Source organism: Anticarsia gemmatalis, chromosome Z, assembly GCF_050436995.1.
Source record: "Anticarsia gemmatalis isolate Benzon Research Colony breed Stoneville strain chromosome Z, ilAntGemm2 primary, whole genome shotgun sequence".
In the NCBI taxonomy this organism is placed as follows: domain Eukaryota; kingdom Metazoa; phylum Arthropoda; class Insecta; order Lepidoptera; family Erebidae; genus Anticarsia; species Anticarsia gemmatalis.
Genome location: NC_134776.1, coordinates 4,113,663 through 4,131,435, shown reverse-complemented (window position 1 = coordinate 4,131,435; position 17,773 = coordinate 4,113,663). Strand labels below are relative to the sequence as shown.

Below are 17,773 nucleotides of genomic sequence, written 5' to 3'. Positions count from 1 at the left end.
GCAGCCTATATACCTACATGGAAGATTTCGTCGCCTATTTAAGTAAGGTCGAATCCACTGTCTCTGCTTTTTCCTTTTTGATTTTTCTTGTAAAACAATATAGGCTGCTGCGACGAGTGTGATTTCGTCAGCCATTATTGCCGGTTTGTGTGGCCCGTTTAGGCAATCTATGGCCGAGCAATGTGTTGAAATATGTCTGGAAATAGTATGGAGCATGATGCAGACTCCTAAACGGGCCACACAAACCGGCAACAATGGCTGACGAAATCACACTCGCCGCAGCAGCCTATATTGTTTTACAAGAAAATCAAAAAGGAAAAAGCAGAGACAGTGGATTCGACCTTACTTAAATAGGCGTGAAACATTAGACAATTTATGTCAAGAATTAATGCTGGATAAAAAAAAACTATTTACCAACTTTTCTAGAATGTCAAAGAGTGACTTCGAGTATATTTTAAATAAAATCGGACCGAAAATAAAAAGATACGATACAAACAAACAAACGAACTCAAACAGCCGCACTCGCAGTCAACTTCACGCCGTGAAGAAAAAGATGCATTATATCATAACAATAGAGAGCGACTGAAACAACAATAAAACTGGCTGGGCAACATTGCAGTAAAGGCGCTTCTAAACGGGCCACATTTTCCTGCAATATGTGGCTGCACTATTGGCAACTTATTGCTCGGCCACCACAAAAATATTTTATTGCCGCAAATGCCGAGCAATGTGTTGCAATATGTCTGCAAATAGTATGGAGCATGATGCAGATTCCTAAACGAGCCACACAAACCGGCAACAATGGCTGACGAAATCACACTCGCCGCAGCAGCCTATATTGTTTTACGAGAAAAATCAAAAAGGAAAAAGCAGAGACAATGGATTCGACCTTACGCCAATAGGCGTAAAACATTAGACAATTTATGTCAAGAATTAATTACTGACAAAAAATTTAATAATAAATGATAAAATAAATATAAATCGCGTAGAAAAGAATGCACTATATCATAACAAGAGTGAGCGACTGAAACAACAATAAAGCTGGCCGGGCAACATTGCAGTAAAATCGGTAGCTCAGCGATCGTCCGGCAACCTATCAAAACAATATCGGCCATTCGCTGCAATATCAAAAATGTGTGGCTATATGTCTGAGACATTGCTGCAATATTGCGTAGTATGGCTGGAGTTGCTCGCAATATGTCCGGACACTATGTTGCAGCCACATATTGCAGGAAAATATGGCCCGTTTAGAAGCGCCTTTTATTTATAGTCATTAATTGATTTTTTTAACCTTTAGATATATTAACTTTAATCATTAACCAATTGGGAATTAAATTTTTGAGGAATATTTTATTTTACTAAATACATTGTGCATAACAAATATGTTCTACAGTGTATTTTTATATACAATATAAGTAGATCATATTTGTAAATTTTCGCAAAACTCGTGAGTGTCCCACGTATTATTAAAGGGCACGTATTATTAAAATTCTATTGTTTAATAGCTAGCTACATATTTTACTATATTCACACAAAATTTCAGTTGCAATCGATTTTGTGCACCTGAAATTTTGTGCTTTATCCAAACTTATTTATTAAATAATTTGATACATCCTGATTGAGCATGACAACCATCGGGATTAATGTTTTGTTTAAATTGTCCCTATCTGATAATATCAATGAGAGAATGCGATACCTATTTCTTGGTAAAAACGCTACTTCTAGGTTGCATATTTTTTTACTGGGAAGTAGGTATCGCATAGACTTATACCTATCGCACTGTCATTGGTTCTGGGAAACAACGATAGGAACTGTGTGAACTTGAGTCACATACTAACGATTCGATTATTTCACAAACGGATACTCCTCGACATGACCACAAAACCAAAACAACACCAACAATAAATAGCAGCCAAACAGCCTTTGGACTCTCACAAGATGTAAGAAAGCTACTTACTCAAAAAGGTTTGTTTGTTTGTTTGCTTAGATAGGTACGATCTCGCTAACGACAATGTGAAAATCTCCATTGCGTGACTACTGAACACTTATCTCAACCCAACTCGATCACTTTCACATTTTTAAGAAACAATAAGAATGTTAACAATTATTATTTTCTACTTCTTAACTACCTACATAAAACGAAAAGATTGCCTTAATCAAAATGAAGTTGAAGTTTTCCAATACGTCAGCCATGTTTATTCTATTAAACTCCATTTTCGAATGTTTTATTTTTTTATAGGCATGTGAGAATTTTTTTTTTTGGTAACATACATGCTTGTTTATTTCCAGCCATCATTAAACCACCCACCAAATTGTTATCTAACCTCTTTCTTACTTTAAAACTTTATGACATACACTGTAAAAAAACTCAGAAGCATTTGCAGTTGTGCTTAATGCTGCCAATTTAATGCTTAGGCAACGATGAAATTAAATATAATTAAATTCAGCTTGCTTCAGAAAACCGCGGTAGATCATAACAACGAGATGCCGTTTAACTATATTGATCTTCTTAAAAACTGTTTGGACGGCAACTACTTCCTTTTCCAAGGCCAACATTACCTTCAGATTGATGGCGTCGCAATGGGCAGCCCCGTTGCCCCTGCACTGGCTAATCTCTGGATGGAGCACTTTGAGGAGAAAGCATTGGCACTCGGACCAAAAACCATACGGCTTTGGAAAAGATATGTGGACGACATCTTCTGCATTATCCAAGGAGGTCAACAGGAAGTAGATCAATATCTAGAACACCTAAACTCCATTCACCCTAAGATGAGGTTCACCTACGAAATGGAGACGGACAGGTCGTTGTCATTCCTAGATGTGAGGGTTGCCGCGAAACCCGATGGATCCTTATCACACTGTGTTTACCGGAAACCGACACACACAGATAGATACCTGCACGCTACATCACATCACCATCCCCGTCACTTGCAGTCCGTTATGACGTCACTGAAGAACAGAGCTCATGACCTCTGTGACCCTGAACATGTTGGGAAGGAGCTGGAACATGTTCAGGAGGTACTACGAATGAACGGATACCACGTAAGTCGACGAAGGAACAGGATCACGAAACGGAGTAAACATCCGGAGGTCAACAGACAGCCCGCCTACTTGCCCTACGTCAGAGGAGTGACTGATAAGATAGGGAATGTATTGAAACAATACAGCATCAGCACAGTATTCACGCCGGGGGCAAAAGTCAGCAGCATGGTGGGCACACCGAAGGATGTACTACCGTTTCAAACACCAGGTGTCTACAAGATCAACTGCAGCTGCGGTAGTTCCTACATAGGCCAGACTAAGCGGTCGATAGCTGAAAGGGTCAAGGAACATATCGCCGCTGTTAAGAACCGTCAAATCAGCAAGTCAGCCATTGCGGAACATCTACTCGAAGCAGGAACTAATCACTGGATTGAATTCCATCGCCCTCAAGTCCTCTCCACTGAACGACATTTCTACTCGAGGATTGTTCGTGAAGCGATCGAAATCAAGAAACATCCAAATTTCAATCGGGAAGACGGCTTCAAATTATCCGCGACGTGGAATCCAGTGATTACTGTTACAAAACCTCGCTATGTTTCGCAATCGGTTAGCTCACAGAATAGGGACACGGTTAGTGTAGTGTGTGTTGGCGGTTGGAAAAATCAAAATATGAGGGTGGATGGACATTCGTCCGCCTCATATACACGAAGTCCTGTCATCGCTGCTCCAGTCTGCCTGGGACCACGGCGAGTGCAACCTGCGCCGAAACGTTTGGCATTTTAAGGTAAAATGCGTGTTCGCGTTAATTCCCGTATTCTATTATACATTAACCGCGGTAGATATTTATAACGTACCTACTTACGTAAAATCTTAAATGTTTTACTTTTACCAAAATAGGTAGGCACATTATGTTCAGCTCAATGCAATGAATTTTGGGTAATAAAATTTATTTTACCCGTTCTTAAGTTAGGTTTTATAATTTTTCGCCTCGAACAACTCAGAGAGTTCAGAAGCGGGATCATGTAGGTACTTCACCTACATGATCCCGCTTCTGAACTCTTATTTACCTTATTTTTTAAGTGGATGCCTCCATTAAGCAAAGAATACCAGCATTCGTTTGCGAGTTATTGGAATAGGTACGTAATGAATAGGTACCTACATTGAATTCAATGTTTGAAATTGAATATTGTTGTGTTACCAGTAAAAAATATACCTGGTTAAAAAAGCTAATACCTACCTGTTTAAGCTTGTATTAGTATGTAATCGATTACTCCATGTTCAGCCCAGTTTTGAAAGACTAGAAGAATGTAACCGTAGTAAATTTAAGTATTTTGAACTTTATGTCTGTTATTATTTTTTGTCTTCTTCACAACAACCTGCAGCAATAAAAGTTATGTGGCGCGTAGTATAGATCAGAGTTGTTCAGTTTTGACTACGATGACTTAAAAATTGCAAACATCTTTAGTATCTACCCGTCTTAGGCTCATGTTTATTTAGCTAGGTTCTTGGGTAATCGTTCGCAAATGCAAAATACTTACACATGCAGGTTTGCAAGTGTCAATAGAATATTGATTGAAATGGTTAATTCCATCCTATTATAACTAATTCTGTTCTGTACTTACAAAGCATATCGTAATAAAATGATGACAAAACTTGTTAGATATGCGACTTTTGTATCTCAGTAGGTAAGGTAGGTATACTACTACTATTACAACAAGAATCAGAATACTTTACCTGTATAATGCCCGGTGTCTGAGTACATTTAGCGGCAGTTATTTATCAATAGCGTTTTATATTATTATGAGTTTAAACGCTATTGAATAGATAAACTACCGCTATATGTACCTCAGAAATCGGGGTAAAACAATCGCTTTAAGGGCACAATAATAAAATTAAAATAAATAAAACGCACAGCATAGAATGAATGGAACACGAAATCTAAAACTCTTTATTTTTATTAAAAAATAATAACTATAATAATCAATAATTATAACGTAATACAACTCGACAACATGGCTTAACACGCATTTAATGCCTCAAATTAGGTACAAATAAAATTATAATTGAATTATGACGACAATGTTTTAAATATCTACCTTGGATGGTATTGTAATGTTGGTTGACGGAAATCTTTAGAGATATTTTATTATATTAATTTAAAGTTGAATGTAATGATATGATTGTGTCTTGGTCTTCATGTGCTAAAGGCACAGTCAGCCTCAAAATGATCATCTTTTACTTGACTCTACTTTCAGAAAACAGTTTAAACAGTAGAAATCTGTTTATGAGTTATTTATTAACTATACCTACTCAGCTATGAGTGGAGTAAGGGACAGGATTCTTTCAATAAAAACACAGGAACGCAAAACTGACTATACGCAAGGATAATATCACGCTGAAACTATTTTGACCATCAACAAAAAAGCACCACATTTTAAATGGGTTTAATAAGTAGGGGCTGGATCTTCCTAAAAAACTTGATTTAATTAAATCCAATGCATTTTAAACTTGTTTTCAGACTAACTAGGTAAAAAAATATAGTGAAATTATCAATAGATAAACAACAATGAAAATATTAACCAACTGATTATATTTGTATGACAAAAATGCATCTTTACAAATATATATATTTATTTTACAATATTTCAGGGCTCCGTACCTCAGTGTATAATCAGGGGGCTATTATGTATCTCAGTTGACAACTATTTGAAAGCTACTACGCTGTACATTGCTTTCTTTGTTACATTAAAGTGATTAACACGTTACGTCGAAGCAGCATTGTACTGAATAGTGACCATCAATTTTCACGTTCATTAGTTGTCAATTGAGATACGTAATATATTGAGCCTTAAAAATAAGTGTTTATGCTTTTAAAGTTCTGAATTCGGTAACCATTAGGTATACTTAGCAATTAAAAAAATAAAATTACCTATACCAAACCTGCGTTAAAAAATACGTCTTAAGCCTAATTATAACTTTAACATATTTTAAACTTTAATATAAAAAAACATATAATAATAATAATCGTCCTACATTATTAGTTTTTTGGAAGTAATTGATATTATTTATGATCAAATAAGTTTTACTTTTAGATCTTATTTTCAAACTAATATTAGCAGAAGAAAACAACACTTATGACGTCGAATTCATAAAGAGAAATGCACAGATGTAATAATAATATACTATCACTTTTAGGTGCAGTTGTGTAATAGTACGGAACCCTCAGTGTGCAAGTCTTACTCGCGATTGCCTGCTATTTATTAAATATCAATTAAAAAACTTACAAATAATTTTTATCTTAGTAACTTTAAAACAACATCGTAACATTAGTCCCCGTATGAACTAACACATAGTAATCAAATTATTTTATAATTTAAAACATTTACACATTGTATCTTAAAATAAATGTACTAGGTACTATAAGCTAAATGACTGAAATAATAAAAAAGAAACAATTAACATGATCTTACGAATTACTCTTATTATTGTTTTTTTGTTTCAATTTTTAATTAATGAATTTTGATAACGAAATGTAAAATAAAAACAGGGAATCCCAAGTCCAAAAACCACATTTAATAGATATTTATTGTATAAGAAACTATTTATTGTATCAGCTTCCTGTGAAATTACCCACAGTCAGTCTGTGCAAAATTGGTATTTCATTGTTAGTCTACTGAATTTCAACATTACAACATTTATTATGAAGAAGTAAACGACAATCATGTCTTACTTCATTATCTGGAAAAGTTGAATAAAAAGTTAAAATTAAAATCACACAATAAAAAAGGTAAGATTTGATTCAAGTTAAATATTAGAATAGCTCAATAACGGTAGCACGTCATGACTACAAAATGTCACGACATGTCGTTACAAGTGAATGTAATTAGACCTAACCATTCGCGAGTAAAACGACTGTTAGATACGCCGCGACGAATGATTTATAAAAATAAGGTCACTTGATCCTTGATAGTCTTTACATTACAATGGCACCTACTTCATGCGCGTAGAGCGTTGATGAAAATAATTTAAAGTTGCCGAATGTAGTCAACCATTAGGTACTTGTATTATAGTTAGTTACTTACAATACCTACTTACACAATGGTATAATATTTGGTAAGATATTTCATGATGAGCACATTAAAAACAAATACAGATGAAGAAAGCCATTCATTAGCGACAATGATGGCGAGCTATTCAAGGCAGCGGCCAGGGTAGTCCGGAGAAGTTGACGGGGCCTCCGAGGCCGGCGTCGGCTTCGAGGAGGCTCATGATGACAGCCATGGCTGCCTCGCCGTTGCCGTCGAGACCGAGGGGCGGCAGGGGCGGAGAGGCTGGTGGCGGGGTGCCGCTGGGCATGGTGCCAGCAGAGCTGGTGGGCGGCGGGGAGCCCTCGGCGCCGGCTGCACTCAGCGGCACGTTGTTCCGCACCTGGCTGTACCCCACGTCCACACCCAAGATGTTGTCCACCAGGGACGCCTGCTCGTACAGGACGTTTGCTTTTATTGGCCACTGTGTTGCGGAACATTAACAATAAATAGCAAAAACAAGGTAGTAACACAAATGCACGGATTATAAATATGGAGAAACAGCGATATTATTCCCACAGATCACCCTATTTAAAGGTGGGTTAATATTAATTCTTCTCACTACAAATATTCTATTCAATCATTGAATAATTGGAGCTGTAGTAATGAAACTTCTTGATAAAAAGGTTACATGAATGTATGGATTCATTATTTTGATCAAAAGGCGTCAAATGTTAAAAGGAAGAATTATCGTGATATGAGGGGTTACGTGATCGGTGCTAAGTGATACATTGATCTCACCTGCTGGTTAAACACAGCGTCCTGAAGTAATTCGGCGGGCAGTTCCGGGGAGAACTCCGATGAGGATCGTCTAAGGGCTTCTTCTGCTATAGCGCTTCCAATCTTGTGTGATTCAACTTGCGACTCGATGAGACGCTGCATCTCCACGTCCGCCTCTGAAACGCCACTAGGCAGTTGAGCGCCGTCGCCGCCGCACGTACACGCGGTCGCGACCTCCGGGCACAGCTCACAAACGCACTGCCGACAGAGCTCGTCGACTGCGTTGGCTGGTTATAAGATTACATCGTCACCCTCCAAATCTTAGTTACATTTACTTTTTAACCTTCTGTAAGCCATATACTGACAAAAACCGACAAACACTCAATATCCTAGCTTTCATTTTAAATTATCCATATTTTATAGCAACTTGTTTGCCTGTACGCTAAAAGGCTTTTAAATATCCGGCTTACGAAAGATCACCAAGTTTCAATGTTAGGGATCATAGTTAGGGCTAATTGAATGCATAATGACTACCAGAGTGTCCTATAAGACCTTTACTCGAAATTAAGTAGTTATAAATGGAACACTTACGTAAGATACAAAGGTATAAAAATAAGTTATTTTTGTTTTTACATAAATGATCCTTTTGTAAATATAAATACTACGAGAATAAAGCCCAATATGTTACTCTGGCCAACTACCTAACTAGAGTCAAAGTTTATTTTGATTTGAGAAAATTCTGAGTCATCATTCGTTCGAACAGTTCAATCATTCCATTAACTACATAAAAAGACTATAGACCAGCAGAAAAAAACAAGGAATTTGATGGAAAATACAAATAACTTCACCCTGGTAATGTTCAACCTTTTTTCGACCATGGCTATAGTTATTATTAAACTCAATTCTACTTCTACTAGTACTAAGACTACTTCAAAATTATCGTTCTACTTCAACATAATAATATTATTACTATTTTCTAGATATAAAACTACCGCCTTGTTTTTTGCCGGTTCGTATAGAATCTAAATAAGCCTCGATATTTTTTTTTACCTGAAAGGTCTTTATAACTGCGCACTACTTTTTAAACATTGGTCAGAATGGTGTAGATGCATATAATTCTTATTGTTTTCTACACTAGTGGGTAGAAGCAAGTGCAGTTTGGCAGACTTTACGTATTTTTGGAGATTATTCGAGTTTGAAAAAACTAAAGTCGCCTTGTTGTTTGATTTCAATTACTTATCAGCAATTGTAATAAACAGTAAACTAACATCTGTGCTTCAGTAAATCACAAATACGTTAAGGCTCCTCGTAGCACTCAGATCAATGTTCAAAAAAATAACAACAATTTAATAAAGACCTTATTACGGATGCTTAAGTTATCAAAACAAAATAAAACATAAAAGGGACTTCGGTTCCTAGTTTGGTGTTAGTAGTCGTCGATAGTAACTTGTCAGTCAGTCCTCTAGCGTCCTAGAACGACCACATACCAGCCCCCGATGATGCAACCAGACCCCGATACAAAACTCATATATTGCAACCTTGCAAACCCAATTGCAAATTAGATGATGGCCAACTTTGAAACGATAAAAAACTGAGCAGTGCTCTCCCCAGTCTTGGCGATGATGAAGCTGGGCACACGAGTTATTTACATGCAGATGAGTGGTCTCCAACAACATCAACCTTGTAAAGACGCTTGAAGAACAAACTTGCAATATTATAAGAGATCGAACTTATATCATGAGATTATTCTGAAACAAGGCATTAAGTTTCCTACAGATGTACAAGTCAGTGAAAGGATAAAGAATCCTGTAATACATCGCGTTAGTTGGATATCCCTAGTTGCAATACGTCTGTTTTTATTACCGAGTTTGGGCAAAACGTCATAAAGGTTGCCGTGTATGTCGCCGCTCTCATTGTACAAACTTATCGAGCGTCCTGCGAAGTTAGCTGCGTTCGACGAATGTGCTTGTCCAGTGCTCATGTCACTAGAACATTGCGACGATAGTGCTCGTCCAACGCTCATGTCATTTGTATATTGCGAGGCATGCGCACTCCCAATGCTCATGTCATCTGTATACTGGGAAGCATGAGCTCGCCCAGTGCTCAAGTCGTCTGTACATTGCGACGAGCTCGCTCGTCCGATACTCATGTCACTTGTATACTGCGACGAGTGTGCTTTCCCAAAGGTTATTCCGCTTGTATATTGCGGCGGAAGTGTGTTCTCCATGATCATGTCACTCGCATACGTAGAAGTGTGTTTGACACAAAGACTGCACGCCTCCCTCAGGTCGTACACTTTGTCAATAAACATAAAAAATTAAAATGTACACGGAACTCAATTTAGAAATAAAATAATTAAAAATATTTTGTCATATGTAATTAAATGTCTTCAAAATTGCGTTTTTGTTATTAATTATTTATTGACTCGACAACACAACAATAGGAACAAAAACAAAATCGAAAAATAAAAGATAATTAAGTACTGTACAGTAAAAATGTGAACTTGTACTAAATGGAAATCATTTGGTATGTAATTATAGGAAAGAGCAAGATGTTAGTATTAGAATATGTTCTCTTAGGGGCTGAGGATTGACTGATGGAACGTAGCCGACCCGGGCATCATCCTGCGACATGCATGTACGTGTATAATACATGGAATATCTCAAGCATGACGTGGGCTTGAAGCCAATGTCCCGAGCCAATGGGTTAGTAAGGCACAAGAAGAAAGATAAGTTCATTTCTTACCATTTTAGGACCAACACATGTCATATACGAAGGAATTGTAGATAAACAAACTTCTGTAAAAACTTATTTGGGTAAAAATTATATAATAGGATTCTATGTTACAAGCCATGGCACAGACCTCTGAGATTTTCAACATTAAAATGAATATTATTCATTTTGATGGTGAGTGAAAACATTGTGATACAACTCGCATGCCTGAAAATGTTCTTGAAGTGTGAACACTGACATCTCACAGTTAGGTGCAAGGCGGACTCTGTTCTGTGGCTATCTTTTTGAAAATAAGCACTAAGTTGATGCAGTTATACAAAATATTAATAAGCAAAAGTGAATACAAAATATGATACGCAAGCATTTGCCAAAAACCTGTGAATAGACAACGTTGAGTAAATATTAAAGCTATAACAGTATTTCTATCAAATGCTTGTGTCATATTCACTGTAATATACTGGTGGACTTTTACTAACGGGTCAGGATAGACTCGTACATTCTTGACAGGATAGATAGGTACATAACTTAAGTAAATAAATTGCTCTCTTGTAAATGTCTATAGAGCCATGTTATACTGAACCCGTCAGTCCAAGTCTCTTAGTGCCAGCTTCCCATAACATTTCATAAGTTAAATGAATATATGAGCCGAGTATCAATTTCTTGGGATATTTTTATCGATTTTTACAACGTTTCGCAAATTTTCCACTACTAATATCAACACGGTTTCATCATATTCGACCTAGGCTTTGAAAATTTAACTTAGCTCAGGTATTTATTTTAATTGACAAGTAATGACTGCAGTTACATGTTTTTACCCATAACCATGTCTTATTTTGATAATAAATAAGGAACGAAATAACATCGTTATGAGTAAAACTCTTGTAATCTATGAGTAATACTTGCCAATCATACACTAATATTTACAAGGGATTTGTTAATACATATTTTACAATGTGTATGCAGGTCTCGTTTGTAATTTCAGAGTTATTTTTACATTATTTAACGTTTCAGTTGGCATTCACACAGATGCAAACATCAATAGGACCTCAAAGCTTTTAGAACTGTCAGGTTTGCCACACACGTATTCGGTTCCACATGAGCCGGCCGAGCTGTTCGGAAAACTTTAATATTTGTAGATGAATGTTCGGGAAAAATTCCGTTAAACATCGTCGCGCCTAAATAAAAACCGAATCGTGGCGATTAGTTCCGAAGAAATTTCCCGATCGGCAATAATCAAAACCCAATGATATAGAAAATATGGGTCCAATTCGAATCGAATGATGTCTTGAGCCGAATGGATAACTCGATTGGCACAAGCCGAGCAAGTGCAGTAATTGATTCGACTCTGTTTCGTTGTTCGAAAAATATTGCCGAACCGATAATATATGTGAAGCAAGCTTCAGTTATAACTACATCGAATACGCGTGCATCGTGCGAGTTCAACAGGTATATTTCTATACTGACGAAATTGCTAGTTTACACAAGATGACAAGACCCGCCCACATATTGTAATATGTGTACAAGTCGCGATAGTATAAAAAGTAAACAAATATAGTAAGACACTTACTCTGTTTGTAGATGTCGTATGAAGCCTGTGAAGCGTCGGAGTGAGAGGACTCGTGGCTCTCAGACATGATGGTGTTGTTCGCGACCAGGCACTCCACGTCCTTAGTCCATGGGTTCCTATAAAATATCATATATATTGTCATAAAAAATACGATTACATACATAAAATCACGCTCATTTTTTCACAGATGTAGGCAGTGACCAAATAATGCCACTTGCTACGATTCCCACAAACTTGCGTTTTACAAGTACTACACACCTGACTTTTTTGCAAGACATCAACGATTTGATCAGTGTAAGACAGAACGAGATTATCTATCAAGAATCAGGGTTACTTCCATAAAAATTCATGATAATAGTTATTGTGTACTGAATAATTAGCAAAATTTGTTGGCAGTCGATTGTGTGTAAAATAAAGATCATCTACAAGATTTTATTCTTTTTCTACTAATTCTGTTCTGCTCACGTCCTCGTAAAGGATCGTCCTAATCATGAATGGTAAGAACCTATACTTGTCTAACAAATAAAAAAACCACTTTACCCCCAACCCGGTATCAAAACCATCAGCAAAGCAGTTGCATGAAGGTTTCTTTGTCTCTTTAAAAAACAAATAATTTAACAATATCTAGACAATAGAATCTCTTCAGAGTATGAATTCTGATATTATATCTACTTATAAATATATTTACATAACGGATCATACATTTACAGCCAAAGCAACAGTCTATTCAACATGCAAATACTATCTATGCATGCGTGCATAGCTATACAACACTCAGCTATTACATTATAGTAATACATTGCAAAGCTTTTTCGCCAGCTTTAGATAGTCGCAATTGCAAAATAATAATATAAAATAATATTAGAAATACACATTAGTGAGTAGTGTTAATTTTAAAGATAATTGTAGTAACTAGAAGCCTCTATGTATCTGTATTTAATTTGACATAGAACTAATACTATAAATGCGAAAGTTTGTGAGAATGGACGGAGTATGTATGTTTGTAACTCTTTCATGAAAAAACTACTAGACGGATTTTAATGAAAGTTGATACACAGATAGTATATAACCTAGATTAACACATAGGATACTCTTTGACACGGGAAATCTTTTCATACAAGCAAAGTCGCGGGCGGAAGCTAGTTGTACATAAAACTAAATCAAGCCATACAGTTAAAATCATTCGCTCAGTTTAAATAATGTATACTAACTTGAAAGGTTTGAAGTGTGTTTGTATGCGCACGTAAGTCCCGTCCTTTCTGCGGAAGGAATAGGAAGGCGTGTGCAGCGGCTCTCGGCGCAGTAAAGCTGTCTTGTGGGTGCGAGCCACGGCGCCTAGCTCCGGCCCGCTCACGTACTCGTACAGACTTGTGCCTAGAAGTTCTTGCGGCAAGAAGCCTAGGGCTAATGTCACCCTGGAAATGATAAAAATTTTTGTAAAGAGATTTTTGCGAATTTGAAATGTATATTTAGATATAAATCTGTATTTTGTTATTTTATGTATGAATTAATAATAGTGAAGGCTCTAGTTTGTGTGCTGGATAACAGTAAGTAAATGTTAGAACAAAGAGTAAAATATAAGTTTCAAAAGTTGAAAACATTTAGTTTGGCTTTTATGAGAACAGCAGCCCTTTCTTCTTAGTGTTCTGATCTGCTGTGCCTAGTTTGGTTCTGCGTGAGTTTTCTTATCATTTGTATCACGCCTTGTAAAAACTAACATAACTACTGTCTTCTTTGTAGGTATGCTAGTGCAATGCAAATAACAATATCTTGGGAGACTTGCAAATACCTGAATAATGCAATAATATGAGTAACAAACCTCTGATCAACAAAGAGGAACTTCCCGTCGGGTGCGTGGCGGGAGACGTACTGCAGGCGGCGGGTGGGTGGCGCGGCGCAGGCGTACGGCTCGGGCGCCAGGTCGGGCAGTGCACGCACCACGGCCACCAGGCACGACATGTTGCAAGCCTCCGTCTCCTCCGTCACCTCGGATGAACTGCTCGCACCCTCGCACATCTCCACCGGTGCCCACGACTTTAGGTACCCTGTAAGACAAGGTGTTTGATTGCAAATATAAAAACAAAGAAATTAATGGAAGTAACATCGGTTATGCCTGCCTGTCATCTCGGAAACACTCGACGAGATTTTCAGTATTTTGTTAACTAATCCCCTTTGCCTAAAGACTCCTCGTTAAGTTTTGTATAACTACTCAAACATGCAATAATAATGGGGAACGTATGATTTTAAATGGTTAACTTACCGGTACATTGCACAACGCAATATTTCCTTTCGTTCTGTTTCTTGCGCATTTTGGCAGCGGGCTCGGCCTCCTCCTTGATGGGCATGTTCTGCGAGCTCTGGGCTTCGGGCGAGGCCTTACACTTGATGCGGCAGAAGAACGAGCGTCGCGCGCCCGGACACAGGCGAGACGCGCCCGCTACCACGTCTGTTTTAACGGGCAACATTGCTGGAATCACACGTAGAAATGTTTTGTAGTATTGCCACTCTAGTTTATCATTTGAACACGGTAATAGTAGATTTCATACAACGAACAAATGTTAAACACTGTTTAAGCTTTGAATATATTTTCATTAAATTTAAATTTATAGGTTGGTTTCGGACATCAGGCTCGATCTTACTGAAATGTTTGAGCAAATAAAATAATGGATTTACTCAGTCGAGTATTAACGAGAATATTCCGAGATATCGAGCCCTCCGAAGGTGGAGTTAAATGCTCCATTTTGGTCAAGTATTTTTTTGGCAAGTTATTTCATACAAAATATTCTTACTTTTGGCATCGATAAGTCTCTCCCGTGGGCTGAGGTCGGACGAGGACAGTTGCTCCTTTACCTTGGCGACGTCTTTGGGATGAAGAATGTCAAACAAACTCTGGCCCAGCAACTCCGACTGTCAACAACAACGATCTCGTCAAACTTGTTCTAACGACTATTTAAAGTTAATAACGGACAACATTCAACCTTGAAACATATTTATAGAAACAAAAATATGTGTTAATGTAAAACATATATTTAATATCAACAAAACCCTTATTAAACAGGTTTGGCTATTGGCTCTAATAAGCAGCTTGTGTTAAAACTTTATTAGATAAAACTTGAATTTGGTGTTCGATTTAATGCGTGTAAATAAATTACCAGGTGGCTTATGCACGAAAGGATCGAACTTGAAATTGATCGAGATAGATTCGAGCTCATGTCAAATCGTAGTCTTAAATTACAAACTGACGTATGTTTGAATGCTGGTTCAATGTAAGAATAATATAAATCAACCAATCCATACAGTTACACTTTAAATCAGAGTTCATTATGCGCTCCTCTGTACTCTAAGGATACGATTTGAAATTAGCTCGAATCTAAGTCGATCGCTTTCAAATTGGTTCCCGTCGGGAGACAACCTCCTGTATGAACACTAACGATTGTCATCACTAACCTGATCATAATGCAGCATTTTGTTAACAGACGCAGACACGTACAGCAGTCGCCCGCGATCACAACCGACAACGAGTAAGAAACAGTCGTGAGCAGCATGAAGGATCAGCGCATTTAGCTCCTTCTCGGACAAGAAGGCGGGACGGGGACGGGCCGTGAGCGGGCAGGCTGACAGTGCGCCGCGGACTGAGCGCAGGTGCTGCACGGCCATGCGGAGTACCGTCAGCTTGTCCAGCTTGCGGGCCATGGCCCCGCACATCGGTACCATAGCGCTTAACTCTGAGATGTAAGTGTTCATCTTGTCACGGCGACGTTTCTCGATCTCGCTGTGGTTCTGCCTGCAATGCGAATTTTAAACGTAAACTGTTTGACAGTGGTGGTATATGATAGTAAGGTAGAATGTAAAAGCATTTATGCTAATATTGGTCTATTGTTAAGGTTCAATTGACCAAATAATTAAATTTTGATGACCTAGAGAATAAGATTTATATCTTTAGAAACTATTCTCTGAAATCGCTGATCGTACTTGTTAGTATGCGCTTGAATTTATTACGCATCATAATTACTAACCACTTTCACCAAAAGTAGCGAGATTATCCTAAGATCCTATAGTGCCAATGCCGGTTTGCGGTCATGACAAATAATATAGCACCTAAATTATATGTGTACAATTACATACAATATGTGATATATGCTATGACATCTTTGTGCGTGCTTTATGTTATTAGGAGTGCTTCATTATGTTTAATCCATGCATGATCGTTAAATACGTCAAGTATGTTCTGCATATTCAGATTGTTTAATTTATAGGAGGAAATAGAACAAAATTTGTATGTGCGAGTGAATCGTAAAGAACTTACAGCTTTTCACGATTAACCACTTTAGGGGGAGACCTGGTAAACAAGTTTGAGACATGATATTTGCCACACCGTTTATTCAAAATTATATAAAAAGCTGTTTAAAGTAAAGTATCTACAAACCAGGCCTAGTAAAAAAGTTTTAAACTTATAAGAAGGTAACCAAACCGCACAATAGGAGTATTAGTTTTAAGCATAAAGAAAAAATAAATTATCTGAAATACAAAAGTATTGAGCAAACCTATACACTGTTTTAATAAGTTAATAAATAATTATAATTAATAAATATAAAAATAATAATAACGCTAATAATATAAAAACAAAAGTAACTTAAAAATCGACGCTTCCCCATCGTTAATTATTTTTTTATGAATTAGTAGCCTTCCCAGTCATGGTGAACCTTCACTTGGATATTAGTTGTCTACCTCATAATCAAAAGAATCATAAAAATGCGACGATCTGTAAATGCCTACAACGTCCTATAAGAATATTTCGTCACATAGTTCGCACGTTTGTAATGGCCGAGTATAATAGGCAATCAAAACAACCAAGTAAAAGTTCACCATATTTTTTTTTGTTCAGTTAATTCCAACACCTAAAGCCACCAAAACCAAATGTCCAAAATAATAAAAAATGAACAAAAAAAAATCTAATAACACACATGACATACTTCTTGTCCGGCAGAGTTCGCGAGGATCGGGCATCGTCGTTGCCATCGTCATCGAAGGTGCTGCTTGTGCCACTGAAACAAAACAAACATAATGTGTAACCACTACAGCTGAACAATATGCAACTACGAAAAGGGGACTTCCCACGTTACTTTAAGATAATATCTCGCTTTTTTAAGCTTATTACTGTCCCAGTGCAAGGCTGTCTACCAAAATTGAGAGAGGGAGAAGTTAGGACTTGAGTCCGCTGCGCTGCCCAAATGCAGGTAAAAGACTTTGAATTCTCATAAAAAATACGTTAAACATTTTTTAGGCAGGCAAGGTTTTATCACGATGTTTACCTTCACCGTTGAAGCATATGATAAAATATTTCCTATAATCCTATAATTTTCACAAGTCATTGGCGTGTTGTCTTGGATTTGAACCATCGACCAGTTACGTGGGAGATGCAAGATTATACAATTCGTCTATCTCTGCTCATATTTAATTACAAGGGGGAAATGTTTGTGAGTCCGTAAAGACTTAACGCTACATTCCCGTTTTCTATCGCCATCACCGGACTTCCGCCGAAAAATATGATGACGTCAAAGTATCGTAGTTCACCAACCTTCTATAGTTATTATGTTTTTAAAACCTTTGAACAGTCTTTGCGACGACTTTATCACTGACAAAATTGTCAAAGTCCAGTCTAAATGTCGCGTCTACTTAAGCCACA

General features: G+C 37.3%; 1 protein-coding gene across 11 annotated transcripts in view; it reads right to left on the bottom strand.

Moving 5' to 3' along the window:
- Positions 1–4,919: 4,919 nt before the first annotated feature.
- The window catches only part of cyc (basic helix-loop-helix ARNT-like protein cyc), an 81,938-nt gene continuing 69,084 nt past the window's right edge, over positions 4,920–17,773 (bottom strand). For 5 of the 11 annotated variants that reach the window (XM_076135428.1, XM_076135427.1, XM_076135424.1 and 2 more), the window contains 9 exons: positions 17,052–17,132; positions 15,535–15,871; positions 14,877–14,994; positions 14,348–14,554; positions 13,907–14,132; positions 13,299–13,502; positions 12,088–12,203; positions 7,809–8,074; positions 4,920–7,491 (listed from right to left, as the gene is read on the bottom strand). In XM_076135428.1, the coding sequence (XP_075991543.1) occupies positions 7,177–7,491; positions 7,809–8,074; positions 12,088–12,203; positions 13,299–13,502; positions 13,907–14,132; positions 14,348–14,554; positions 14,877–14,994; positions 15,535–15,871; positions 17,052–17,132 (1,870 nt within the window). In that variant the 3' untranslated portion in view covers positions 4,920–7,176. The remainder of the gene's footprint in view (positions 7,492–7,808; positions 8,075–12,087; positions 12,204–13,298; positions 13,503–13,906; positions 14,133–14,347; positions 14,555–14,876; positions 14,995–15,534; positions 15,872–17,051; positions 17,133–17,773) is intronic. The other 6 variants (XM_076135426.1, XM_076135425.1, XM_076135434.1 and 3 more) reach the window with 6 other exon arrangements.